Source organism: Aphanomyces astaci (assembly GCF_000520075.1).
Source record: "Aphanomyces astaci strain APO3 unplaced genomic scaffold supercont1.10, whole genome shotgun sequence".
NCBI classification, from domain to species: domain Eukaryota; phylum Oomycota; class Saprolegniomycetes; order Saprolegniales; family Verrucalvaceae; genus Aphanomyces; species Aphanomyces astaci.
Window position 1 is genome coordinate 95,175 of NW_009798273.1, and position 25,799 is coordinate 120,973.

Genomic DNA, 25,799 nt, shown 5'->3' on the forward strand with positions numbered 1-25,799 from the left:
ACACTAGTTGAAGCTAACGTTAGCTGCCTTTGGAAATGCATGGGGGACAGTGCCGCGACGGACGGACTTTGTCGACAACGACCAAGGTACAGATTTTGATCGACTTGAACATCTGTATCTACCGGTATAGTTGGGGTGGCACAGGCGTGTTTCCGTCATCTCCTTTCTGGATGTCATACCACATGAACTCCGATGAAAACTATTAATAACTGTAAACTTACTGTGAAGGTATTATTTTTGTCGATTTGGTACAAATTTGGGGAGGGGGTGCAATCGAATCGCGCCGACCAAACCGATCCACAATCGATCTGATTGGTTGAATTTCACTTACAAGGTTTTGATTGGCTAATAATTTTGAGCTCATCTGAGGTAGCCAATCAAATCGATTTAAATTCCAACGAGAAACCACAACACGAAATTAAGCACAATAATACAGCTCTTTTTCGTAGATTTATTGTACTTGATCAACAGACATTCGACCGACCAATCAAAACCCAGAATACTATTCAAGTGGCCAATCAAACTCCTGCATTCTTCGAGTGACTTCAAATAGTGTGAATGGCTCAAAATTGACTGAAAAGCACAATATTAATACTATTAATATAGCGAACAACGACTACGTACTACTCGCCAAAGCAGCCCAAAGGCAAATGCAAACGTCATACATTGATACAGCTGAGGGCGTACGAAGGCTGGCCACGCAACCTTCACAATGACACGAAGGAGAGCACCAAGACATATGTATGTTTATAGGAGGAGGGTTCTGGTTTATCGTCGATAAGACGGAGCGAAGTCTCGCGGCCTCGACCTGCTGCGAGATGGCGGACGACGACGCCGTTCTCGACTGCGAGACCGGTCCCGTGACCGGGAGCGATCGCGTGGCGCCAATCGTTCGCGGCTTCGAGGTCGTTCGTATCGATCGCTTCCACCGGACGGACCGTACGCTGACGGACGCGACGAAGGCGGCGGTGGCGGCGGGTCGCGTCCGCGAGACCGACTTCGTCCTCGACCGCGGTCATCCGAGCGATGTATCGCAATGGAACGAATCGATTCCCTAGCCAACATGCATCAGTGATATGTGGGATATCTCGACGGGATATGACGACGTACCGGCCAGAGTACTTGACGTTAACGTCGGCGCCGCCGAGCCGCGTGTCGCCAATGCCACCCCCGAGCTTGCGGGGTTTCCAATCCCGGACCGTGCGACCACGCTCCACATCCACGACGACGCGGCGACCGTCGATCTTCTTGCCGTCGGCATTCTTGTACGCGGCCTTCATCGCGCCTTCGTCCTTGTACTCGACGAACGCATACCCCCGGCACTTGCCGTCTTCGTCCTCCACGAGGCGAAGGTTCACAATGTCTCCATAACGTTCCAGTTCCCGACGCAGTTGCTTTTCAGTCGTTTCATAGCTAATGCGACCCACAAACAATGTCTTGTACGCATCTTCTGTCTTTTGTTTTGAGCTTGGCGCTTGAGGGTCCCCTACAACATGGATAAGCATGAGCCGCCATCGCACTAAAGTCATGTGGACAGCACGCACAGGCCGCCAAGTCGTCGGCAAGCTTTTTCTGGTTGATCGACAGCTTTTCCTCACGCAAGCGATCTTGACGTTGCCGCGGGGTTTCCGACACATGCCGAGCAGGTGGCGTCGTGACTTCAAACTAACATGGACAATGAGAACACAGAACGACATGGCGTGGAGTGATGCATACCTCGGGTAGAGCATCACCAATGCCCGTGTACGGCGGCATCTTCCGCTTCACCGGCGGCGCAATGTACTCAATCGGTGGACGCGGCTCAAAAAGGACTTTCATGTGCATAGGCAGATGCGTGATGGCAGGCCCCATGCCGCTGGAAGACATTTGCCCCTTTGGGGTTGCCTTGCGTACGCGGGCCCCGGAACCACCGCCGCCGCCGCCTCCAGCTCCACCACCGTCCATTGTCACAGCACCAAATCCAACACTAAACCTTTTAGAACCCATCATGTGAAAAGTATTAAACGATAGAGGTCACAACATAATCGGCCATTATCTTGATCGTTCTATACCGACCTGTTCAATTCCAAATATGGCGAGTCCACAGGATATTAACAGTATATATATATTCGATAGTTCTGTACCTATTAGGATTTTCTTGATGGTTTCATATATATATATATATATATATTTCTATATTTCTATTGGAAAACATGGCTCAAGAAGGCGCGGACTTCTTCGTATGTGTAGAACAGCACGGCATTGGCGGGAATCGCGCGGAGTACCGTGGGGGTAAACCCCCGGTAAAAGCCGCCGACTCCATGGAGCGCGTACACTTCCTTGACGACGTCCATGCTTCGTCGATGGGTCGGATGTGTCTGGACGAGGGACTTGACCGTGTCCGCGGGGTAGAACGCTCCGTTGTATGCGATGCCGCTCAGCGCACCGGCTGCGATGACGTCCCAGTCCGACTTTTTGTCGGCCTTGTCGCCGCGGAGGTAGTCCAGACTCACATGGTATGTGGCAAACCACGACGCTGTCCCTGGGATTTCTCGCCACATAGTCGGCACAATGCCTTTGACTAGAAAGAAGTCACAAGTTGAGAAACGAGGAATTGGGCATCGCGACGATGCATGGACGTACGAAACCCGCGAAGGCCGTCGCGTTGAAACGCCTGCGCGATGCAGTCGCCCGTGTTCTTGTACCGAGCTTTGGTCGTGACTTGCATTCTGCATTTGATCAACTCGATCGGCGTCAAGATGAACGAGATGAAGCAGCCGGACACGCCGCCGGCTGACGCGATTTCCCATGTCGTCAACGGCTCTGTCCGACGTCCGAACAGAAGCGACTTGACTTGGCCGAACGTGGCAAAGAGACAGGCCATTTCCACCATCGTGCCCACGAGCGGCATGGGCAAGCCGCGGTACAACACGGCCGGCCCTTCTCGCACCACGAGGGACTGGATGTGGTGGAACGCGTCCAAGCTACTGCCGCCGCGGCCTCCACGTGGTGCTTGCGTTTGAAGTTGGACCTAACTCCACGAGTCAACAAGGTGAGGACGTTCAGTGGGCTTACTTTGACGGTATCCAAAGGGAACTCAACGAACTTGGCACAAAAGCCACCAAGGGACCCGGCGGCGAATTCGACGGCGGGGTCGCGCCACCATGCCTTGGTTGTCGAGGCTGTGTCATAGAGCATGCCGTTAGCACATCTCGTTCAGAATTCCATCAGACCGTACGACGCACCTTGTTCCAGCATGATGATCAAGTCTCGAGAGCGTGGCGCCTACGCTACATGCACCAACGATGGAATGATCCATCGTCATTGCAAGTGGTAGATCATCCGGATAATTTGTCAAACAAAGTCAAAATTTTCTGCAAAATATTTGGCGAAAACTCACAATATTCGAAACGATGTCGATCATATTCTTGAATTATAATGACCTCCAATCGTGTTATAATTGCACTGTGTACGTCGCATGGAGGAACGAATCGACCAGTTCTGGGAGGCGGCCAAGGCCATTGCGACAGCGGAAGGCCCAAAGGCCAAATGGAGGCAGGAAGTATCAAAGCTCCGTCGCGTGCTCCATCGCAACCAGAACTTGCGCCTGGCAGAACTTCCACAGCAACGACTCGTGGACACCATCCGCTTGTACGCAACGCACTTTGCCGCCGAAGACGACACGTTGTTGCTGGTGAAAGATGCCCTTGCGATGCCATTTGGAGTGCTTGGCACGAAGCAGAAGAAAACATTGCTCAAGATGCACGAGCAACTCCTGGGAAATGCCGACCGCAATGACGACGACGCTGCACCGACGCCGCAAGCTGTCTGGTACACTTGTGTCAGCATGGATGGTGACGGGTACCTCAGTCTACTTCACGACGACACAGGCGAGATGCTGGAAAGTGTTCAAGTTGCGAAAAAGTCTTCGGAATGGAAAACCATCAAGAAACACATTGACGGGGGAAATGTTCGTGTGAGTGTATTGGCCGATGCTGTCGACCAGGTTCTGGTAGTTGACGACGAAGAGTAAAATAGACAAGCTTATTACTCGTCCATGTTTGATGTTAGTAGTACAGTGCGATGGGCAGCATAGTTTAGACGGTCACGTGAACAGCTTGAGTATGCATGTGTCCGAAAGGTCAAATTGCACCCGCGAGTGATTTCGCGCAATGTGCAATGTCACTTACGGGTACATCCGAGCTCAGCAGACTGAATTGCGTCTCGTATATTTACATGAATGTTGTTCACATTGTGTAGTACTACTGGTATAAACCACGGCATTCCACATAACGTTTAACGGCACACGTGTCAAATGTCATCTACGCGTCTTGGTTTAATGGCACGTGTTTCAAGTGTCATCAATGTCCCTCGAACTCGCTACCGCCCTTCGTCGTTACTTCACTTTGCACCATCAATGGTGACTGGTACATTCCTCTCCTACACATAAATCAAAGCATGGCCATGTCAGATTGGATAGAAACTGGACATCGACAGTCGAGCCACCTGTCGATTCTACGATCGCCCCGAGTCTCCGAGCTTGAACGTCATTGTTGCATCTTCGCAGTACTCCCCTCCCCTTCCCTTCACGACTCGACTCGACTACAGTACTCGGCTGTCTTTGATCATGCAATTCACCACTCTCGTTGCTATCCTGTCCATGGTGTTGCTGGCTGTGACCGCCCACCAAGACAGCCAAAGCCATGGCGCCGTAGGGTTTCCCGTGGGGCCACCAGGCACAGACTATTTTGTCAAAGCCAATGCCAACGCCGTGGACAAGGCGAACAACGAGCAAGCGGCCAGCAACCACTTTGCAAACCACGTCGACAGCAGCGCAGGCAACCAAGGCTTGCGAGAAAGCGTGGTGTTCACGAAGGACCGCGCCAATGCTGTCGCCAACGACCGCGGGTTCAACGACGCCATTGTGAAGAACGACGTCGTTCGAAAATACGAAAATACGACGCCAACCAAGTGGCCAAAGGCGCTGTCTTCTTCGCCCGTCGGCAGCTCGGCGACGACGACTTGGAATGCGGCGGGGGGTGCGGCGGTGGATGTGGAGGCTGCGGGGGGTACGTGGACGCTCCGATCCCTCCGTCCGGTTTCAACAACGCCAAGCAGTCGGCGGATTCGCTGAACAAAGCCGACTCGCTCAACGCCGCCAACCAAGGCCGAGCCAGCGATGCCCACAAGCGCGCCGACTCCAAGCGCGTGGAGAAGCACAACGTGGACTTGGAAGGGTTTGCCGAAGCCAACGCCAAGTCCAAGTCGGGGGCTCAAGCGTTGTCCAAGGGAAACTTCTTTAGCAAGCGCCAAGTGGACCAAGCGCGGGGAGTGACACAGAACAACGGATTGTTCTTCCGACGAGTGTTGCGTGGCAGTGACTCGTAAGCCGTAGTTGCCCTTGTTAACTCAGTGAATTGAGTATTGCCTGGCCTCACCTTGGGTTTTGTTTTTGGTCGGAGTACACATTTTTCGCTACAGATTGCACGCAATCTTGAATGTCGCTTGTGTGGTGTTCTAACTCGGGCGAGTGAAGTCCACCTCCTTTGCATCGACTGGTTCGTGGGAATGTAGTGTAGCAGTTTAGTGGTCGCCAATATATTCGAAGTACAATGAATGGCACGCGGTTCAAATGTCATGGCGTTGTCATTCAGTAATATTCAATGGCACACATGTCAAATGCCATCCATGCCTCCTGGGTTTGCTCAGCACAGGTCCCAGGTTCGGACCTACCGCACTTGTTCGCCTACTTCACTTTGCACCATCAATGGTCGCTTCAGTTGACTGGTACGTATCTACCTCTCGTAGAGACAATGTACTACCTCTCGTAGGCACAATGTACTACCTCTCGTAGACACACAAGTGAAAGCATGACCATGTCAGATTGGATAGAAACTGGACATCGACAGTCGAGCCAACTGTCGATTCTACGATCGCCCCGAGTTTCCTCCGAGCTTGAACGTCATTGTTGCATCTTCGCAGTACTCCCCTCCCCTTCACGACTCGACTACAGTACTCGGCTGTCTTTGATCATGCAATTCACCACTCTCGTTGCTATCCTGTCCATGGTGTTGCTGGCTGTGACCGCCCACCAAGACAGCCAAAGCCATGGCGCCGTAGGGTTTCCCGTGGGGCCACCAGGCACAGACTATTTTGTCAAAGCCAATGCCAACGCCGTGGACAAGGCGAACAACGAGCAAGCGGCCAGCAACCACTTTGCAAACCACGTCGACAGCAGCGCAGGCAACCAAGGCTTGCGAGAAAGCGTGGTGTTCACGAAGGACCGCGCCAATGCTGTCGCCAACGACCGCGGGTTCAACGACGCCATTGTGAAGAACGACGTCGTTCGAAAATACGACGCCAACCAAGTGGCCAAAGGCGCTGTCTTCTTCGCCCGTCGGCAGCTCGGCGACGACGACTTGGAATGCGGCGGGGGGTGCGGCGGTGGATGTGGAGGCTGCGGGGGGTACGTGGACGCTCCGATCCCTCCGTCCGGTTTCAACAACGCCAAGCAGTCGGCGGATTCGCTGAACAAAGCCGACTCGCTCAACGCCGCCAACCAAGGCCGAGCCAGCGATGCCCACAAGCGCGCCGACTCCAAGCGCGTGGAGAAGCACAACGTGGACTTGGAAGGGTTTGCCGAAGCCAACGCCAAGTCCAAGTCGGGGGCTCAAGCGTTGTCCAAGGGAAACTTCTTTAGCAAGCGCCAAGTGGACCAAGCGCGGGGAGTGACACAGAACAACGGATTGTTCTTCCGACGAGTGTTGCGTGGCAGTGACTCGTAAGCCGTAGTTGCCCTTGTTAACTCAGTGAATTGAGTATTGCCTGGCCTCACCTGGTGGGTTGTATCCTAAAGGTCTATATGAAGCCGCTACAGATTGCACGCAATCTATGATTTGAGCTACAGGAACGTTATCGCATTCCCTGGCAACGACTGTCCCTATTTGAAGTATCGACTAGTGGCGTTCGTGGATAAATTGAGTTGTATTATGTGCGTGGCAGCTTAGTTTTCTTTTTCCTCTTCGGAGAAAATGCTTACAAGGAGGGCCATGTCTTGACGATCCTGTTCCAACTGCTCCGGGGTCGGACCAGCCTTGGGCACAATGCCAAAGAAGTCCCCCACGTTCTTTCGGAAACGAGGCACCACGACGCTCATCTTGGAATGGAAATCACTATAGCTTGACACTCCTGAGGCCGCCGCTATGCCAAGCACAATCACCCCCGTGCCGGCAGTAGCCAAGACGGTGCCACCGATGAGCGCGCTTCGTGCAGCAGCAGCCGCTGACATCTTGGACGACTTGACGCCGATCGCTCGTTCCCACCACGTCACACCCGTTGGCAACTTCTTGCGAGCAACTGGTTTCGCAACCACGATCTTCTTCGAACCCTTGCGAGTCCGTTCTCGCTCCAATTCATGCAACTCGCGGGCTTTCCTGCGATGCAAGCCCAAAACAAACCCACCGCTAATGACTCCAGTGGCCGCCAGCAGGCCAATGATCATAAGTGCTTCTTGTTCCACCCATGCTCGAAACGCACTTGGTGTCGGATCAAGGGATGGCGTCGTCGGGATCGCCGCAGCCGCATCGTCGTCCACTGCCATGTCGTGGATGGTCTGCAGACTTTTTATTGGACGAAGGACGCAAAGAAACTCCAAAATTCAATGTGTTGCGTGTTATCCAAACATAGAGGTTAGATTTGCAAAACGACGGTTTCATTCCGCCTTTTCCTTGGGTTGGTCCATTTCGCTGGCGAGAGCGTCGATGGACTGGAATTGCCGCGTCCACTTCGAGTTGTACAGGAACGGACGCAAGTCAAAGCTACAAGAAGTGCACGACGACCATCATCACCCAAGCCTCATGCAGACGACACCACAAGGGTGCACATGACGTACCGGTTGTCGTCGGGGGAGTAGTTCTCGGCGTGGTACGATGGCGTCAACGTCGTCATTTTGTGGCGGTTGATGCCGTAGTAAAAGAAGAATCGCTTCACTTTCGCCGCGATCTCAACCGGGGACAAGTGCGACCAGATGCCCCCGAGTTTGCGAAACATCCACAACGGTCCGCACCGGTCAATCTTGCGAAGGCGGCCAAACCAGCTCAATTCGTCGTACCTATACATACATCCATCCAAATCAGCCTACTGCGAACGCTTCTACATTCGTCGACATACGTCATGCCCATGTCTTCTTCATCCACTTGCGTGTGCTCGCCGTCCCCCGACGTCGGACGAAGCTCGGCGGTCGGAGGCGCCGCCACAATCTCGGCCAGCGTCGGGTACGCGTATTCCGCCGCGGCGTACACAAGCAAGCGCTTCAGGTCCGTCTTGGACACGGCGCCAATCGGGTTCAAGTCGGCGCTGCTGCAGTCGTACTTGGTCATGTACCCGCGCAGCGCTTCGTCGACGTTGGCCGACCCCAACACGAGCAGAAAGCCAGACCGAGACCGCACCCACGGCAACAACTGCGCCAACAGGTACGCCATCACCATGCGGAGCCGCGCCTGGATGTTTTGCAGCGCCAGGTCCTCGGACGGCGTGCCTCCGTGGACGCCAAACTTGGGCGTCATGCCCACAAGCAGCGAAAACGTCGACACGACCGCCGACACCATCGTGTCGATCACCATGTTCAGGTGGTAGCTCCCGATTTCCGCGGCAAGGCGCGTGGCGCGGGCCTTCGTCGCCGTCGAGCTGTTCTCCGTGCCCATGTATGTTGTATGCAGCACCGAATTGGCCAGTTCCGACGCCGATAACGCTACATACGGAGTGCCTAAGCCATACACCCCCAAAAAAAACCCAGTTAGCATGGCAGGGGTACGGAAGCGGAGTGTGTGAAACTACTAGATAATACCTTCCACGTCCAACAGGTACTGAATGTCATGCTGGACTTGGGCATCACCAGCATTGGCGGCGGCGGTGGCGAGGTGGCACATGACCCCCACGATCGCAGCCACGGACGCGCTGTCGGCTCCCCCCGACAAGGGCAGGAAAAAGCTAAAAAATCACTCATTGGTCAGTATATTTATTGTTCAAGTCGATTCTGCTCCATCGAATATATACAAGAACCCCAAATACCAAATCAATATATCGACCAATCAAAAACGCACAACACAAATCCAGTGGCCAATCACATCCATTCTTGGACCAATATCAATATCAGTATATGACGGAATCGAAATTGTGGGCATAAGTCATCCGCAACACAAGGCGGCGGATGGACGGACGTACGTACCCCTTGGCCTTGCTCCGTCGGAGGTAGTCCCACAGCCAACAAGCTGGGCCAAATGCGATTTCTTCCTCGGGGGTGTGAAGTCTCGCGTCGATGCGCGGCGTCGTCTGCTGGTAAAACCCATCCTTGGGCTGGCTCATATGGAAATGCACTGGCACGCGGGAAAGGCTGCGGTGGTCCGGCGAGCTCGCTTGTTCGCTGCGGGAGCTCACCGCCCCACGGTACGACCGCACGTCATCCAGGTCCACCACCGCCGTGATCACTTCGACGTCCGTGACGGAAAACTGCGACCCTTGCGCGACAATGTGGCCGTTCACGACGATCAGCGCACATCCGTCGTAGTAGAGGCGTCCGCCGTCGCATCCTTGCTGGTTCGCATACAAGTACACGCCTCCCGCTACGCATGTACCATCGTAGATGTAACAAACCCTTCAACAAAGATGGGAGACATACCCTTGGCGGACGCGCCGCGAATCAAGTCGATGCGATGCTCCAACTTGCGCAGTTGGTGGTGGGATCCTGATCCGTTGCCGATGATCTCGACGCCTCCTAACGCGAGGGAAATGTGTGGCGAGTCGGGTGTAAACAGCTCTTCGCACGTCTCCGACGAAATGACCTACAACAGACTAGTTCGTACGTCATGAGGAGGGAGAACGATCGTACAGAGTCTCTGGTGGCGATGGCGCCGATTCCAAACGGCACTTCGATTTGACCAGTCAAATGCTGGATCATGGGAGGCAGCATGTGCGCTTGCAGGTTCAAAGTCGGGTCGGCGTGGATCTTCCATGTCGTAAACCTACAAGGAGATATGTAAGAGGAGGGCGGGCGGCTGGCTACTGTATGCGACCTACCAGCGCTTTTCGCGGTAATTGCCGTCGTCCGCCAAGTACAGCTTGGGTCGAATGAACACAATCTTGCGGTCCAAGCAAAACACGCGGCAGTTGTACCGCACCCCAAGGTGCATGACCGGCATGCCAATGTCGCAAAGGATGTTGTCCGTCACGTCGCTCTGCAGCAGCGTTACCAAGCTTTCCCAGCAATGGTAGAACGTGTCCGCCTCGAGGAAGTGGTCTTCGCACCCGTAGCCACAGATTTCCAACTCGGGACCGAGGCGGTACGTGGCGCCGCGCTCCTTCGCGATGCGGATGGACTGCACAATGCGAGCCAAGTTGCCATCAAAGTCCAAAGCCCATTGATTCAAGTTGCATGTCGCTACGGTCACCAGCGGCTCTCGCATGCTCATGTTGACTTCGACAACAATAATTCTGGTCTGTCCCAACTACGAGGGAAAGTTATTGGCCTGCCTGTCTGGGACGGTTATCGAAATTAGGAATCCAAGCAACCGGATTCCTATTTGGACAGATAATTCGGCAATATCGTGAACATTGGAGGTAAAACCTCCTGAATAGACTACCTAAATTAGGAACATCGGTATCCTGATTTACAGTTGGCCCGTCGAAACCTCACCGCTTCAACTGTCCAACGAGAGGTGGGTGATATTTGCCTAATTTAGTAGCATATCATGGCAATAGTACCTAAACTAATTTTGTACGCGTCCAGCCAATCGGATCGCCCAAGGATTTTCTCGAAATTCGAAATCGCGATCAACGGACCTCGACCTCATTTGCGCATTGACGACGAACGACACGGACCGACGACACATGAGTGCGAACTACTTGATGGATGACATCGAAGAATTGAAGACGATTGTCGCTTCTGTGACGTCCGAGCGGCTGCAGAAAGACCTGCGGCATCTTCTCGCCACAAAGGAAGCGGCATTGGTCCAAGCACAGCAAACGCAACCACGACCCGTGGCGGCCCCCAAGCCAGCAGTTGTCACACCGGCAGCGTCGGCGCCAGTCTCCAACGACAACATAGTGTACACGGAGATCTCGACGTTTGCATGGGATGATGAAGGGTACGGCAAGCCGAAAGTCACGGTGTACATCACGTCGGGGATTGACGGTGTGGGGTCACTCCCAAGCGACCACATCACGTGTGACTTTACGACCCGGAGCTTCGACTTGAAGATCAAGGACCTCAACGGCAAGAACTATCGATTGGTGCGCTACAATTTGGACAAGGACATCGTCCCCAACAAGTCCAAGTTCGTCGCCAAGAAGAATCGCGTGACGATCACATTGGTCAAGGCCGACGACAAGAACACATGGATGAACTTGACCGCCAAATCCGCGGCCCCCACCGCCAAACCCAATTCCGCCGATCCATCTGCCGGGATTATGGACATGATGAAGGTATGTACCATCGTTGTGTGCGCCTCTGTAGTTGTGGCCTCATGGTTTGTTTCTCCATTAGAACATGTACGACGAAGGCGACGACGAGATGAAGCGCACAATTGCCAAAGCATGGTCGGAAAGCCGCAACAAGAACCCTGGCGGGGCTGACGTCGGTGGACTTGGCGGCCTTTAACCGTCGTCGGCACTCCAACTAATCGAAACAATTTGTTCATTTCGTACGACAGACCCCTCGCTTGCTACTACTCGTCGTCCTCATCGCCACTCTTGGCGTACACTTCAGCAGACACTTCAGTGGCTTTGCTTGTCTTTTTGCTTTAAAAATCCAAAGCGCGACTTGGCCTTCTTGATTGGGTTGAGTTTCGCGCTCTTGTCGGGTTTGAGCTCGAGGGAAAACACCACTTGGCTCGGCTTCTTAGGGACGGCAGATGGCGGCACGTCCGCCGCGCCCGAGCTCATGCTGAGGCTCTTGAGGGGGTTGTTCATGTCGAACCCTGCCCACCGCGAAATATCAAGGCGTTCCTTGAGGAATATGCCAATATTGTTGAAGTTCCGCCCCACTTGGCTGAGCACGTCGAGCAAAATATCGCGGCGGACGCGCAGCACCAGCTCGGACAGCGTGCACGTCTTGTCCGTGTACACAAGCGAGTGCAGCTTGAGCTCAAAGCCGCGCATTTCCTCCAAGTGCTGGGGCATCGCGGGCGTGGCTTTGCCGCCTATACACTCGTCAGATACAACGACCAACAACAACCAGTCGCCTTGTAGTAGGATCGAGGTAGTGTGATACTTTTGTACGTTAGAAGCACCAAGATCGTGCCAAGGCGAATGTGCTTGAATGTGACGAGGTTATAGCTGCTTCTATTGTTGCTAGTGGTGGTGGTGGTGGTAGGTGGGGGGGGTCGGGGGGGATCCCCGTCGTCCCCTCGAAGGAGATTCGCCATGTCGTCGCTCGTGTTGGACACCCGCGGTGCCTTTTTACTACTGGTTTTGTACACGAGGAATTGACTGCGCACCATTTCTTCCTAACAACCATCGAAGGTAGGACTCTAGGAGTACTACTACTAGTAGTAGGAGTACTACAAGTACACTTGACGTACTTGTTTGTGGATGTGCGGCGACTGCGCAGTCGACATGAACGCGACGAGCTGCAACACGAGCTCGTACGTGATGCACACTTGGAGCGGCAAGACGTTGATTTCAAAGTGCTGGACCACGAGTTGGCCACCCACTGGCGCCGCCATCTCAGCATCCACACGAACAACACCCCCTAACCTTGTAACCTTAACTACTTATCGTCACATATATCATGTATGTAGTAGTACCTACCTGCGTCGACAAAATCGGCTTTGGCCTGCTGATTTCTGTCGACAGGAACGACCAGGTCGGGGAGGGGGGTCTGCGGCATCAAGTTGGCGGCGGACATCGTGTGCAATTGAATCGACAGCGTGCCGCTCTGGTCTTGAAAGTGCGCGACGGTGCCTTCGACTTGTTGGAGTTGTAGGCGGAGGAGGTCGAACGTCGGCCCTTTCACCAGCAGCGCCGCTTCGTCCAGCTCAAAGTGCAGGTCCACCGTCGGATGCACTTGCTTGTACTTGTAGTATTCTCGAATCGCAAACGCGACCTCGGCGTTCAATACGCGGAAGTCGTGGGCCAGCGCCGTCAGTCGCGCACTAGCGGCGGACGGTCTCGACGGCGGCGATTGAACCGACGACAGCCGACGCCGGGGAAGAGATCGAAGGGCCGCCGCGTCGACGTCCGGCACGGCGCTGGCCAACACCCCAAACCGACACGACTCGACGTACCGCAGCGTCGCGATGGTCCATTGCAGCGTCCGCCGCTGACGCCACAGCTGGGGTAGCATGGCCACGACGTCCGGGGTACTCGACAGGGGCCCGTCGTCGCCTTCAGTGTTCAGAGGAGGGTGGGTGGAGGGGGGAGTGCTGGCACCACTTTCGATGACTACGGAATTAGCAGCAGCCTTGGTGTGGCTCTCCAGCTACAACATACCAAGCAAGCACATATCTCAAAACTCTAGATTTCGGTACATACAGTATATATCTCGTGTTTGATCGATGAATGTATGTTTGTATGTCTGTCTACCTTGTCCTGAATCCGAGCCGACAAGAGCGTGCCCATGTCGAGCAGCGTTTGCTTGCTTTCAGCGTCCAAGATGGCGTCGATGTTGGCCACGTGGATGGTAACTTGGTGCACGTTGGGGACGACGTCGTGGGAGATGCCGCACTCGATGGCCGACGCATGGAGCACCTGCTTCCACAGCATCGTCGACGACTGCGAAATCACTGACCTCTCGACCTTGAGCCACGTGTGGTGCATATTCGATGTCATGTCCACCTCCAACGACGACGTGAACACAAATACACCGCACACACTCACGTCCACGTGCTCGGTGTGATGCTCCAAATCGACGGCGGGCTCGACACACCCAGATGGAATCGCTACCAATATTGAGCCCTACACCCCAGACGACACACTCTCTCAGCGACCGCATTCTTTCATCTAGGATGAGATAGACAGAGAGATATGTATATACCTTGTGGGCAGAGTCCTGGACAGCCAATTGAAAGTCCACAACGTTGATACGAAGCAGCGTTTGGATGGCAATCATGTCGGTGGTGATGGGCAAACGCTCGTCGTCAACGTCGTCACATATTTGTGAGTGGAGCAAGAAATCGTTGGTGGAGCTCACGCGCACCTTTGGCTGAACCGCGGGATGCAGCATGTGCTCCAAGTGACTGGTCAGGTCGCCACTCGCGTCATCACATGTGTCGGCCACTGCACACAAACTCGTTCAGTCCAACACTGCAAGTAAACACATCAATACCTGGGGTCGCCACGGCCGCCTCCACTTGATGAATCACACTGATGGGGATATCGGATGGCGGCATGTACTCTTGGACGAGCGCCCGCCACTCTAGCGCCATTTCCACCACCGCGTCGATCGTGTCGAGTGTCATGTGCACTCGCGGCTGGTGTACTAGCACGTAGCACAAGCAGCCCAGTTCCGGCGATGAATCATGTCCATCTCCCAACGGGGGCGAGGCCGTTGAAGGCGGCGGCGGCGGCAGTCGCGATGCCGACAATCGTCTCGGCGTCTGGAATTTTTCCTTGCTTGGAGTAGATGCAACAACCACAGCAGCAGTAGCACTTGATGCGGGACTTCGTTGTTTGAGCAGCAAATGCACGTCGTCTTGGATGGCAAAGTGCTCCAAGATGCTTTTGGACTCCGACGACGGCGGCGGCGATGCCACGTCACGAACCTGCGGCCCATCACCACCAGTCGATGCATCAACAAGGACAGCCGCAGCGTGAAAGCGCTCGACAATCGCATTGGCCTTGTCCTCCCACGGCGGCATCAACTTGGATGGCTCCATCACCGCGTACGACTGATGCAGTGTCACACATGCGTCGCCGCGGCTGCCGCTCTTGACCGTACACACCCGGATTTGAATCTCCTGGACGTTGGCTACAACATCATGGATGGCCCACGTGGCCTTTTTCGGGTTGGTAGCCACGACCATGTGATGCTGAAAACAGTCGGCGAGACTGCGAATGGCGCCACACGTCATGGCCAGCGACGCAAAGATGTCGTTGATGTGCACACGGACCCCCACCGGACTCTGGTCGCTGTGATACAGTGCAACGTCCACTCCGTGCTCAACTTGAAGAGACCGCAGCACCACGCGATGGATGTGGTGCTGCAGGTCACTCAAGCGGGGTACTAGCGGACGCCGGGGGTACCTGCGCTGTCTCGACGTCACCGTCGGGATCGCACACATCTCCATGTACGATTGCCCTAGCTCCAGCAGCCGCGCCATGGTGCTGCCGTACACGACCACGGACGTCGTGTCCTTGCGATCGTTGGTGCCGACGATGCACCGCACTCCCATAGACAGTCGAGACGGAGAATGGTGCATTATGTGTGGGTTGTGCACGTGGGCTTGGACTTGGTTGGGGTTTTCCAGGTATGTAAACTTCATCGGGTAGATGTAGTGCAACGACGAGACTGTATCATCGTCATCTTGATCTATCATCCACGTCCAATCCACGGCCAACGCTACGGCGGGTATGTCCACGAAGGTATCGACGGCGCCACCATGTGGCTCGAGTTTGCACTGCACTTTGTCCACGTGAATGTCCACAGTGCCCTTGTTTGTATAGGCCACTTGCACGTTGTGGAGCGTCAGTTGCACCCCCTCGGCCACGTTCTGACATGCCATCAACTGCACTGTTGTGTCTCGGCATGTGACAGAGTATTTCCCATGGACTAGGCGCCGTACAATATCCCAATATGCCCATGTATCTACTTCCAACGACGGCAGGATGTAGGCAAAGAGGCACTGCTGCGCATCCAAGGCAAGCCCAACCATGGACGAATTCAGCACGGGGCTATATGCGACTGTCGTGCCCGTCACACCGATGTTCAAGTCGAGAAAGCACTTGAGCGGAATGCGAGACGTGACCACTTGCAAGTGCGAAAAGGCTGCTATGTCCACTGGATGCGTGACGTGGAAGGCAGACGTGGAGGTAGGTTGGGCGACAACCACATCCCCTTGAAGCTCCAAGTTTGGGACTTTCACGATGGGTGGGCTCGCCTGGGAGCTGCCGCCGCCGCGGACGTGGACGTGGACGGATTCGGCATGTACATGCATTGACACGCCCACAAGCAGGTCAAAACATGGCCGGACGCAGCGGGGCAGCTGCAGCAGCGACAACGTGTCGTTGTCCAACTCTTTCATCTTTCGGATCAGTCGGACGGGATCGACAAGTGGAAGCACCCAGCCGTGTAGACGACACACGCTAACTCTTAACCGCGCCATGTTGTTGTTGGTCTTGTTGTGGGTATATGGCTGCTGCTGGTGTTTTCTCATTTCCTGGGCGCGAGTCACGTACGCCTTTGCAAACATCTCCAAGAGCTCAATGTGCTTGGATTCGAACCCAGCTGCTTCGTTTGTCATCGTCGTGTTGTCGTGTAGATGGGATGTCCAGTGGTCATGGAGCACGACCTGCCGCCGCCCTTCCTGCTCGGCCAGCGTGTCCATCCAAAGGGGTGCCATGTGTGCCAACCATGTTTCCATCGGGTCGTCCACCCATTCGACGTCGAGTTGGCGCATATCCAGCTCGATCTTGGGACGACTTGACAGACGAGGGAGCTTGATAAAGTACCGGAAGAACAGCGGGTGCTGCGGCCGCCAGAACTCGGACATGGTGTCGTGCCAAATCGTCGCGAGTGTCGCCGCTAGCGTTTGCATTTGGGTCGACAGGGTAACCAAGTCACTCCAACTCGCATACGGAATCTCCACGTGCAGATCGCATATGCACACACACAGCGTCTCGTCGTCCACTGATGATGCCCCATGTCCATCGTCGGACGCGGCGAGGACCTTCTGGCGTTGGCGGAGCATCGCTTCAAAGTCCCCAAACACATAATCCAGCCGACCCGCCACCGTCCGCCGCACCGACACATGTGCCATAGACACCAACTTTGGTTGGTGTCGCCACGTGACTTGAATCGATCCAAACGTCCACAAGTCGGGCACGTCGTCACCGCCAAACTCGTCGACGGTGACGGTGATCTCCAAGGCGGGGACGGATACCGACACGTTTCGGACAGCTACCCGATGCAGCTTGTCGCCGGACGCACTGATGGCATTTGACAAGTGTGCACGCATGGCTATGTAGGCGGCGGCGTCGTCCATGGCCGGATTCACGCCCACGCGGACCCCCCACACTTTGAATTTCGAGTGGGGGGGGGCTACATGCATCGTGTACCCGTGAAAGATCTGAAACAGCAACCGGTACACTGCCGTGGTCACGTCCTGAACGGCTTTTGCCACGCGCACTTGCGTGAGGACGTCCCACGTCACAGCCACGTCCTGCCCGTACAAATCCACGACGGACGTACCCCCCACAGGCGCTTCTTCCACGGCAAAGTGCCCCACGACCATATATGGCTTGCATTTTTTAGGCCCCTGCGTGCTCACGTGGATCTGGTCCATGTGCATGCGAAATCGGGATGACGTTGTCGCATCTGTTTCAATCATCAAGCTGTCGACGGACACTTGTTCTGTGGACGGCGGCGTGGATGGCAGCGCGACGGGGAAGGATGCGACGATGTGCTTGACGAGTCCGTGGAACTTCACACGCGGGTACACTGGTTCCCGCTTGAACATGTCGACCCCCGATCGTCTTGGACGGATGACGTTATCGTCCGCGGCGGGTTTAGGGGTGGCAAACACTTGAGAAAGCGGCGTCTGACATGTAAAGAGGACGAGGCGGGCGACGCCACCGAGGGCGTGCAGCAGCTGCGGCGTGTAGTGCACGTCGAGCCACTCGCCTTCCATTTCAACGTCGGCGGCGACGTCAGTTTTCCCGTGGAGGAAGGACGCAATCGGGTAGAACAACATGCGCATGTAGTCCATCGTCACGGATGGCGCGGGGGACGATTCCAAGCGAACGCCCACGCGGCTCAGACGCAGCTCGGCCCGAGACCGGACGCCGACCAAGTGGGGCGGCAACGCGCTCACGTAAACGTCGTCGACGAGGATCTCGAGCGGGGGACAGAGGTGCGATGGATCGTCCAGGTCCAACGCAGTGCGCGGGCAAAGAAGCACAGACACATTCGTGACTGTGCCGTGGAGTTGCACAGATGAAAGGATGGACACATGTGGTGCCGGCGGCAGTGCGATCTGGAGGTTGGTCGCCAGCGAAACCCATGGCTCCAGCACGTCACTGAGGACGACGTGTACGCGCTTGAGCTCGGCCCACACGTTCAACGCCAAGGAGGATACATGCGGACGAGTGACATCCACCGATCCAGTCATCGGACCGAGTTGGAGCAGTTGAAGTGGCGGCGACGCTTGGCGCGGCACCACTTGGGCTGACAAACGGTGGACATCCACGGCCACAGCTGCATGCTTGGGACTGCCGTTCTGGCTGACCAACACAATCTGGAGCAGCTCGACGGAGCATTGCGATAGAGAGGAGGGATGTTCAAGCGTAACCTTGGCAGAGTGCCACGAAAAGGACACGACCGACGGCAACAACGCGATCAAGTTGATCATGGCTTCATTGTTGTTATTGTTGGCGGCGGTGGTATGTGTCTGCGATACGGTAGGATGAGACACAGGTGCAGAAGGTATGGTGGCGTCGAGTGGTGGTTGAGGCGATAGTAGCTTGACGGAAACGTACAGCGAGTGTCCTGAGATCGACACGGACGACGGCAGCGGCAAGCGCGCGTCGGACGGGGATTTGGAGATGGGGATCGTCACTTGGAGCGCTACCTGTTGGACGTCCACGTTCATGTGGGCGGACGGAATGGATATTGTCATGGGTAGATGATGGCAGACGTTTAAAGATACAATAACGCGGTGCTTGTCTGGATCGAGCAACATCGTCGCATTCACACTCGCATTCTACCAAATCCATCGTGTGGTTGTGTGAGAGAAAGTGAGTGGAGGAGGGGCTAGGAAGACGAGGATCTGTCGATGGTAGTACCCACCGTCACAGAAAACATAGGCTGGTGATTGGTATCGCGGACAAGGATGGAAATGTTGGTCATGAAGATGTCGACTAGATGCACGAATCGACAGACGAACCCGAAGCGGTGGATCAATGGCAGGGCTTGCGACCAGATCGGATTAGTCGGGGATGCCAACGCGGCAATCGACGCTAGATCCAGTGGCATTGCAGAGGCGACACATGATGAGACATGCTGTTGTTTGGTGATTGTGATCTCAACGAATGGAAGCACGAGCGACGCCACATTTTCTTGGCTCGGCTCTTGGATGAACTTGAGCAACAACCCCCAAAGCTTGATGCGGATAGGATGGACGCGAATGGTTGCATTCGTCGTCGCATCGATGGGCACGTCAGTGAGAAACCCTAATGCGTCGAAGGTTGGACACGCAAAGGAAAGGGCAACTAGATGATGGACGACGTTGGACTCACGTGCATGGCATCTGCTGATCAACACGTTGAGGGCCACTTGAAGTGCCTAGATGGACGTGACGATGATGCAGAGCATGCGTAGGCTCGTGTGGTTACCAGAGAACTTGCAAACACGAAGCCGAAGAATGCCGCAGTCCAATACAGGACTTCGCGCAACGACATGGCACAACTTGAACACTCCTCTCTAAGATCTTCCGTATCCGGAATACTTCCGGATACCAGGTGCCTGTAAAAAAGGCAAAAAACGTCACAGTAGTATGGAAATAAGTTGTACTTCGAAGTACTAGTTAAAGAGAACTAGCACTATTCACGAGTACTACTCACGCCTGCGCTGTCCTTCGTGCCCAAGAATGCCAAGGCTCAAGCTACAGTACCGTGACAGTACTGTAATCCTGGCACGACTCGATTACGCTACAATGTGCGGCGTTCAGTCACCGCCGCAAACATCTGACTTGAAGGTTGTGTCGACTAGAAATTCGTTGTAAGAGGTCATTCGGTTTCAGAGTATTGTGCTGAGTACGGTTATGTAAGATTAGTATGGAATTTGGTGCATCAGGCAATGTTGTGTGGCCCACATACAGGTTAAACACGGGTGCGTTGTTGGCAAAGGACCTGTGAACAATTTGTGAGGAGAAGGTAGCGCTCCTTCATTGTCGATGGGTGATGTCTGCCCAAACGTGCAACTCCCATCGAGTGATACAAGTGGGATACATTAATTTATACAGTTATGGTCGGACTCAGATGAAACGATTGGGCTTTTCACTCTCGTATTTGATTGGTCAGTCGAAGTCTGAGCAGCGATTTCATTGGTCAAGAAATTCGGACGCTGAAGGTGCATTTTGAATATCCACCGAATGACGGCCGAGCCTCCAGGACCATCAGTGCCGTACGGGTTCCCGAGGTGGAGCTTCCTGTACACGATCATCTTCTGCTTCTCGTTCGTCGCATGTATATCCGCCTCGGTTACGCTGCGGCGGTCCACCAAAGCCATCACGTCCTGTGTATGCTACGCCATGTATTGGTACTTTGTCTGCAAGTCCATCTACTCGTTCTGCCGCATCTTCGTTCTTGCCAAGTCCGTGAGCGAGTACATCAACGGACATTCTTCGTGGCTGAGGCTAGACGAAGCCCGTGACGTGGGCGGGTTTCGACTCCTCGGGAATGAAACCTCCAACGACCCCCTCATCCAACTAGAGCAACCCCCGATGACTGTCAAAGTGGCGCTGTTCATTGGCGACGCCGCGCTTGTATCGAGTTGTCTGTGGATGCTGGTGCTCGTGCTGGAACTCCTGCGTCTTGTGGTGTGTACATGTCGTCCATGTGATCCAACCACAGTATGACTTGGTGTAGAAAACCACCATGGACCGAGGCGCGACCGCGGAAAAACGCATGTTGTACTTTTACTTGTACTTTAACTTTTGGGCCGTGGCCACATACTTCACGGTATAATATACATACTATATACATATGTGACACGGTGCGAATCCAACACGACACAGGCGCAGCTTATCGTATCCAGCAACCAGGGCGAGTCAGGCCGCACGATTCTCGAGAGCACGGGCGAAGCCTTCTATTCCGAACGCTTCGAAGCCGTGCTGATCACCGCCGCGTCCGTCCAGTCCCTCGTGCTCACCGCAGTATCGTTTGCGTACGGACGTCCAGGTGCCGCCATCTTTCATGTGTCCATGTGTAGGGTATTCTACCTCAACCGCACGGGGCTCAACTTGGAAAGTGTCGAGTGTCGAGTTGTGCAGTCTCCCTTGTATAAACGTCTGAAGCGCATTCTGTAACGCATATCATCACTCTTGTGTCATCACTTATGTATGACGTGGCACTCGGTAGGGTCGTGTACGTTGCCTGCACAGTGCCGTACTTGACGTTTAGCTGGGTCGTGGTCGCCAAGGCATACGGATACATGAACATTGTGCCGGACGAACTGACGATCTTGTCGACGGCGCTGTACGCGGTATCCGGATTCGCGTTGGCGTTTGTGTTGGTGGCCAACCAGCAGTGCATGCTGTCGTGGTGCATGGTGTCGGACGACGTGATCCAGCAAATCCAAGCGAATGAACCCCCGACGGACTTTCCCGTGTTTGTCAATACAGACATTGAGTCGTCCAGCGCCCTCTGGGGAGCTCTAGGTAGTGTCATGCACGACGCCCAAGACATCCACGACAACCTGCTTCGAACTCTGTTGGTACCCCATCACGGGTACGAGATCACAACCGCCGGAGATTCGTTTCAATTGGCATTTCACAACATTGCCGACGCTGTCGCATATTGCTTGGATGTTCAGGAGCAACTCCTTTTGCAGCCGTGGCCGCCTGCGTTTGTCGACTGCCAAATGCCCGGCAGTGCGACCATCACAATGCAGCTGTCGTTATTGCAGCGCCCAAAGACAGTGTTTCACGGCGTAAGGGTGCGCATGGGAATTCACGCGTCGAATCCGGCGGAAGGCCCGCTCGTGAGCCAGGTGCATCCGGTCACGAGTCGGATGGCGTACGTGGGGCTGTCGGAATTGATCGGGCGCGAAGTGAGCGCCATTGGGCGCGGCGGGCAGATCATCGTCACAGCTCCGATTGTACGGTGGCTACGGGCGAGCACGGCCAACAACGCAGCGTGGACCAAGACCCATCCCATCGTGCTGCAAGAATTGGGTATGTAATACAAACATAACGTGATTTTTGCTTCTGACGACTACTTGTGTGTAGGCGTGCATCGCGTGCCGGACCTTAAGATCGACCTCGGAATTGCGCAAGTGCTGCCTGTGAGCCTCAAAGGCCGGCTGGCGCTGATCCCGCCGCCCTCCAAGGTGCATACCATGTTAACCTACTGCCCGCGCCTGAGCAACAACTACGATCTGCTCATTTCGCCAATGGAAACCACCAGCCACAACTCGGACGTGTCGATGGCCGCGTGATTCCTTCTTCACAACCCGTATTTATTACTGTACTATTAATAGTATATACCGTACTACTAGTACGTACTTACTACTACTACTAGTACGTACTAGTAGTAGTAATAACATACTGGAACTGTACGGTATGATTGTCCTGGTTGGTGCAATTTGGACGTGACAGCTGGTTGGAGCGAGAATGGATATGACTGTGTGTCAAAACAATCAACCTTACAGTATTCAAGGTAATTTATTTATCTAATCCAATGTAAAGATGAACCTATTGATTGGGCCAAAGCATACGGATCGACGATTGGCTAAAAGTTCTCATTCGTGAAGGATGTGATTGGCTGAGACATGCTATTGCCACATGCATTCGAAAGTACGGATTCGAACGGGTACTTAACTAACCGGTACTAACTACTAGTATATCGTAGCAACAAGGGCAGCGTCAGCCTGATCAAGTTTGGGTTATAAAGGCACGGGCATGAGGCACGCCAGCAACACGTTAGTGTATACCTTGCAACTTCAAGAATTCTGCTAGAACAGTTGCCCTGACATCGTGATGAGTTTCGGCTTGGTCGGGGATCTTAGCCTAATTAGGTCGCAAAATGCCTAGTTTCGGCGTTGATTTCGGACATGTCGAAAACAGTTGCAAAACGCCCAGTAGCGTGTCACAGCAGCATCAGCAAATCCGGTCTCCCTCCATAGGTCGTAAGTCGCCGCCGACGAAGTCCTGATCATGACCGACCTCGAGCAGCACGTCGCGTATGGCTTCCCCAAGTACAGCGTACTCTACACGATCTTCATGCTGATCGCGCTCTTGGCGTCGACGACCGCCGCGTGGACACTCTACAAATACACCAAGCTCGTATCGTCGTGCGTGTGCTACGCTATGCTGAGCTTCTTCATGTGGAAACTCGTGTACACGTTCCTCCGCATTGTCACGTTAGCGAGCATGATCCACGAGTTCCTGCAGGAGTCGTCGACGTGGATGTCCCTAGACGTCAACCACGACGTGGGCGGGTTCCGGTTCATTGGCCACGAAGCCGACATCGCAGAAAAGAAATTGGACCCGCCGCCGTACTTTGTCATGATCCCGCTGTTCATCGGGGACACGGCGCTCTTCTCGGCCGGGTACTGGATGCTCGTGCTTGTGGTCGAGTTGCTACGGTTGGTGGTACGTCCTTTCTACCACCACCCCATCCACGATAGGTCATGTTGAAGCTAGAAAACCACCATGGATCGAGGCGCCGACGCCGAAAATAGCTTTCTTCGCGTGTACATGTCCCTCAACATAGTCATCGTCCTCACATACTTTGCGGTACGTACGTACATCATGCCGATCCCGTCGCCGTGCTCGATCGCTTCACGGGTTGTTGCAAGTAGAGCAGCTTTGCCACATCCTCCACCGACGGCTTTGAAGAAATCGAAGTTTCCGTCTTCTACCACACCCGCTTCCGCAGCACCCTCATCGCATCTTGCGTGGTCCACACCACCGTCATCGTCGCCGTCGCCGCCGCGTAAGTCTTATCGTGTCCTCTATCTCCCTCCCTTTTCGTTCAAACGATATATATATATATATCAAACGAAAACATATTTATTTTTCAAACGATATATATATATATCAAGCGAAATCATATTTATTTTTCAAACGATATATATATATATATATCAAACGAAAGCATATTTATTTTTCACCATAACGTGGTCATATATAGGGTCATTTACTTGAATTGCGCGGGTCTCAAACTCGAAAGCGTCGAGTGTCGGGTCGTCCAAAAGCCACTGTACATTCGACTGAAACGCATCTTGTACGTATATATATATATATATATATATATATTTCCGTGTTGTCAAATTGATATATATATATGATTTCCAGTTTGATCTACGTGCTCACGGCGCTGCCGTACGCGGCCATCGGGTGGGTGCTGGCACTCCATCCCGCGTCCGTGATTACGTTCCTTGCCGACATCCCCAATGAAATCCTCGCGCTCAGCAACATGCTCTTCTTTGCGGCGCCCATCGCGTTGGCGTTTGTGCTGGTGGCCAACCAGCAGTGCATGCTGTCGTGGTGCATGGTGTCGGACGACGTGATCCAGCAAATCCAAGCGAACGAAGCGCCGACGGACTTTCCCGTGTTTGTCAATACAGACATTGAGTCGTCCAGCGCCCTCTGGGGAGCCCTAGGTAGTGTCATGCACGACGCCCAAGACATCCACGACAACCTGCTTCGAACTCTGTTGGTACCCCATCACGGGTACGAGATCACAACCGCCGGCGACGCCTTCCAACTGGCGTTTCACAACATTGCCGACGCTGTCGCATATTGCTTGGACGTCCAGGAGCAACTGCTGCAGCAAGAGTGGCCGCCTGCGTTTGTCGACTGTCACATGCCTGGCAGTGCCACGATCATGGCGCAGCAGTCGTTATTGAAGCGGCAAAAGATGGTGTTTCACGGCGTAAGGGTGCGGATGGGAATTCACGCGTCGAATCCAGCAGAAGGCGACTTGGTCAACCATGTGCACCCTGTCACAGGCCGCATGATGTACGTGGGGCTGTCGGAATTGATTGGTCGGGAAGTGAGCGACATTGGACATGGCGGGCAGATCATCGTCACAGCTCCGATTGTACGGTGGCTGCGGGCGAACGTCCTGAACGCCACGCCGTGGGCCAAGGCCCATCCATTGGTGCTGCTAGAGTTGGGTACGTAGTACTACTAGTGTATGCTGCTCAGTCAGTTCTGGTGGTTATTTGTACTTAGTCATGTTGTGGTTGGCTTGAGTAGGGGTGTACCGCATTGAAGACTTGAAAATCGACTTGGGCATTGCACAAGTGGTGCCGTTGGACCTGAGAGCTCGCGCGGGAATGTTTCCGCCCCTGGAAAACCTCAATCGCATCCGCCGACCGAGCAACAACTACGAGCTGTTGATTTCACCCAAGGCGTCGATCTTATAGCAAAGATTGATTGGTTGGTCGTCTGTAGGGTGATATATTTAAAAAACGGCGCCAGATTTCGGTTCTATTCCTTGTATACAGATCGTAACTACTGGAGGCTGCGGGAAATGATCAACTTTACGATCCTCAAACGATATGGCAGTACATTATTATTCATCACCACCGTACAACACGCTAGAATCAAATCGAGTTCAGCCTGACGAAGAAAGCAACGTGCACTGCTTTTAATTGCCATTTTGAAGGATTGACATCGTCCTCAATCGATTGCGCTGAGCGGTTGCATAACTTTTAAAAATAGTATGACATTTAAATGTTCGAAAATTATAACATAACACGTAGGTAGCATCGGACATCGAACCGACACATTTCTGGATGGGGATTGGGTAACCGACATCAAGTCTCGTTTTGATTGGATGACCGATGTGAGAGGATTTCGATTGGGCGATCGTTCTGTCGTTTGTCAATATATCACGCACATAGCGTGATAACACGATATGATTGGTCAAATATCAAATAG

The 25,799-nt window shown here is 54.1% G+C and overlaps 9 protein-coding genes across 16 annotated transcripts; 4 read left to right on the plus strand and 5 right to left on the minus strand.

Annotated features, from left to right (window-relative positions):
- Window positions 1-569: 569 nt before the first annotated feature.
- On the minus strand, window positions 570-1,960 carry H257_05288 (hypothetical protein). Its single transcript, XM_009830107.1, has 4 exons — window positions 1,717-1,960; window positions 1,545-1,665; window positions 1,111-1,486; window positions 570-1,054 (listed from the first exon to the last, which is right to left on the minus strand). Exons 1-4 carry the CDS (start codon window positions 1,942-1,944, stop codon window positions 769-771), a joined length of 1,011 nt encoding a protein of 336 aa, XP_009828409.1. The 5' UTR covers window positions 1,945-1,960; the 3' UTR covers window positions 570-768.
- Window positions 1,961-2,138: 178 nt separating this feature from the next.
- H257_05289 (hypothetical protein) lies at window positions 2,139-3,296 on the minus strand. Its single transcript, XM_009830108.1, has 4 exons — window positions 3,225-3,296; window positions 3,055-3,161; window positions 2,623-3,010; window positions 2,139-2,560 (listed from the first exon to the last, which is right to left on the minus strand). Exons 1-4 carry the CDS (start codon window positions 3,235-3,237, stop codon window positions 2,181-2,183), a joined length of 888 nt encoding a protein of 295 aa, XP_009828410.1. The 5' UTR covers window positions 3,238-3,296; the 3' UTR covers window positions 2,139-2,180.
- Window positions 3,297-3,457: 161 nt separating this feature from the next.
- H257_05290 (hypothetical protein) lies at window positions 3,458-5,367 on the plus strand (the record flags this gene model as incomplete). Its single annotated transcript, XM_009830109.1, has 3 exons — window positions 3,458-3,985; window positions 4,460-4,918; window positions 4,987-5,367. The coding sequence occupies 3 exons, from the start codon at window positions 3,458-3,460 to the stop codon at window positions 5,365-5,367; spliced, it is 1,368 nt and encodes a 455-aa protein (XP_009828411.1).
- Window positions 5,368-6,011: 644 nt separating this feature from the next.
- Window positions 6,012-6,764, plus strand: H257_05291 (hypothetical protein; the record flags this gene model as incomplete). The annotated part of the gene is made up of 1 exon (XM_009830110.1): window positions 6,012-6,764. One exon carries the CDS (start codon window positions 6,012-6,014, stop codon window positions 6,762-6,764), a length of 753 nt encoding a protein of 250 aa, XP_009828412.1.
- Window positions 6,765-6,944: 180 nt separating this feature from the next.
- H257_05292 (hypothetical protein) lies at window positions 6,945-7,595 on the minus strand. The gene has a single exon (XM_009830111.1). It carries the CDS (start codon window positions 7,577-7,579, stop codon window positions 6,983-6,985), a length of 597 nt encoding a protein of 198 aa, XP_009828413.1. The 5' UTR covers window positions 7,580-7,595; the 3' UTR covers window positions 6,945-6,982.
- A 33-nt stretch (window positions 7,596-7,628) lies between these two features.
- H257_05293 (NAD+ synthetase) lies at window positions 7,629-10,470 on the minus strand. 4 transcript variants are annotated; one of them, XM_009830112.1, is made up of 8 exons: window positions 10,054-10,470; window positions 9,866-9,998; window positions 9,656-9,818; window positions 9,206-9,599; window positions 8,825-8,967; window positions 8,149-8,743; window positions 7,871-8,089; window positions 7,629-7,796 (listed from the first exon to the last, which is right to left on the minus strand). In XM_009830112.1, exons 1-8 carry the CDS (start codon window positions 10,443-10,445, stop codon window positions 7,691-7,693), a joined length of 2,145 nt encoding a protein of 714 aa, XP_009828414.1. In that variant the 5' UTR covers window positions 10,446-10,470; the 3' UTR covers window positions 7,629-7,690. The 4 variants fall into 4 exon arrangements, with proteins under 4 accessions (XP_009828414.1, XP_009828415.1, XP_009828417.1 ...); XM_009830113.1 differs by having other exon boundaries at window positions 7,629-8,089; XM_009830115.1 differs by having other exon boundaries at window positions 7,871-8,743.
- A 340-nt stretch (window positions 10,471-10,810) lies between these two features.
- Window positions 10,811-12,353, plus strand: H257_05294 (hypothetical protein). The gene is made up of 2 exons (XM_009830116.1): window positions 10,811-11,457; window positions 11,519-12,353. Exons 1-2 carry the CDS (start codon window positions 10,864-10,866, stop codon window positions 11,630-11,632), a joined length of 708 nt encoding a protein of 235 aa, XP_009828418.1. The 5' UTR covers window positions 10,811-10,863; the 3' UTR covers window positions 11,633-12,353.
- Window positions 12,354-12,499: 146 nt separating this feature from the next.
- H257_05295 (hypothetical protein) lies at window positions 12,500-19,587 on the minus strand (the record flags this gene model as incomplete). The annotated part of the gene is made up of 8 exons (XM_009830117.1): window positions 12,500-12,724; window positions 12,784-13,453; window positions 13,558-13,929; window positions 14,009-14,250; window positions 14,300-18,890; window positions 18,977-19,359; window positions 19,426-19,471; window positions 19,522-19,587. 8 exons carry the CDS (start codon window positions 19,585-19,587, stop codon window positions 12,534-12,536), a joined length of 6,561 nt encoding a protein of 2,186 aa, XP_009828419.1. The 3' UTR covers window positions 12,500-12,533.
- A 687-nt stretch (window positions 19,588-20,274) lies between these two features.
- Window positions 20,275-25,353, plus strand: H257_05296 (hypothetical protein). Of its 5 annotated transcripts, XM_009830118.1 has the most exons (7): window positions 20,275-20,726; window positions 20,776-20,868; window positions 20,925-21,073; window positions 21,119-21,211; window positions 21,268-21,566; window positions 24,515-25,030; window positions 25,113-25,353. In XM_009830118.1, the coding sequence occupies exons 1-7, from the start codon at window positions 20,280-20,282 to the stop codon at window positions 25,280-25,282; spliced, it is 1,767 nt and encodes a 588-aa protein (XP_009828420.1). In that variant the 5' UTR covers window positions 20,275-20,279; the 3' UTR covers window positions 25,283-25,353. The 5 variants fall into 5 exon arrangements, with proteins under 5 accessions (XP_009828420.1, XP_009828424.1, XP_009828422.1 ...); XM_009830122.1 differs by having other exon boundaries at window positions 20,275-20,868; XM_009830119.1 differs by lacking the exons at window positions 20,275-20,726; window positions 20,776-20,868; window positions 20,925-21,073; window positions 21,119-21,211; window positions 21,268-21,566 and adding exons at window positions 22,995-23,501; window positions 23,553-23,645; window positions 23,711-23,844; window positions 24,043-24,135 and having other exon boundaries at window positions 24,207-25,030.
- Window positions 25,354-25,799: the final 446 nt, after the last annotated feature.

Excerpts from the sequence above, each read along its gene's own strand:
- H257_05294 (XM_009830116.1), top strand. The coding sequence starts at position 10,864 with ATGAGTGCGAACTACTTGATGGATGACATCGAAGAATTGAAGACGATT. Across the intron at positions 11,458-11,518 it reads GGATTATGGACATGATGAAG|AACATGTACGACGAAGGCGA; the intron begins GTATGTACCATC and ends TTTCTCCATTAG.
- H257_05288 (XM_009830107.1), bottom strand. The coding sequence starts at position 1,944 with ATGGACGGTGGTGGAGCTGGAGGCGGCGGCGGCGGTGGTTCCGGGGCC. Across the intron at positions 1,666-1,716 it reads TTGGTGATGCTCTACCCGAG|TTTGAAGTCACGACGCCACC; the intron begins GTATGCATCACT and ends TGTCCATGTTAG. Across the intron at positions 1,055-1,110 it reads AACGTCAAGTACTCTGGCCG|GGAATCGATTCGTTCCATTG; the intron begins GTACGTCGTCAT and ends CATGTTGGCTAG.
- H257_05293 (XM_009830112.1), bottom strand. The coding sequence starts at position 10,445 with ATGAGCATGCGAGAGCCGCTGGTGACCGTAGCGACATGCAACTTGAAT. Across the intron at positions 9,999-10,053 it reads AATTACCGCGAAAAGCGCTG|GTTTACGACATGGAAGATCC; the intron begins GTAGGTCGCATA and ends ATCTCCTTGTAG. Across the intron at positions 8,744-8,824 it reads GTACCTGTTGGACGTGGAAG|GCACTCCGTATGTAGCGTTA; the intron begins GTATTATCTAGT and ends TGTATGGCTTAG.
- H257_05289 (XM_009830108.1), bottom strand. Across the intron at positions 3,011-3,054 it reads TCCCTTTGGATACCGTCAAA|GTCCAACTTCAAACGCAAGC; the intron begins GTAAGCCCACTG and ends TCGTGGAGTTAG. Across the intron at positions 2,561-2,622 it reads CGACGGCCTTCGCGGGTTTC|TCAAAGGCATTGTGCCGACT; the intron begins GTACGTCCATGC and ends ACTTCTTTCTAG.
- H257_05296 (XM_009830118.1), top strand. The coding sequence starts at position 20,280 with ATGACGGCCGAGCCTCCAGGACCATCAGTGCCGTACGGGTTCCCGAGG. Across the intron at positions 20,869-20,924 it reads CCGTGGCCACATACTTCACG|GCGCAGCTTATCGTATCCAG; the intron begins GTATAATATACA and ends AACACGACACAG. Across the intron at positions 21,212-21,267 it reads AAACGTCTGAAGCGCATTCT|GGTCGTGTACGTTGCCTGCA; the intron begins GTAACGCATATC and ends GGCACTCGGTAG.
- H257_05292 (XM_009830111.1), bottom strand. The coding sequence starts at position 7,579 with ATGGCAGTGGACGACGATGCGGCTGCGGCGATCCCGACGACGCCATCC.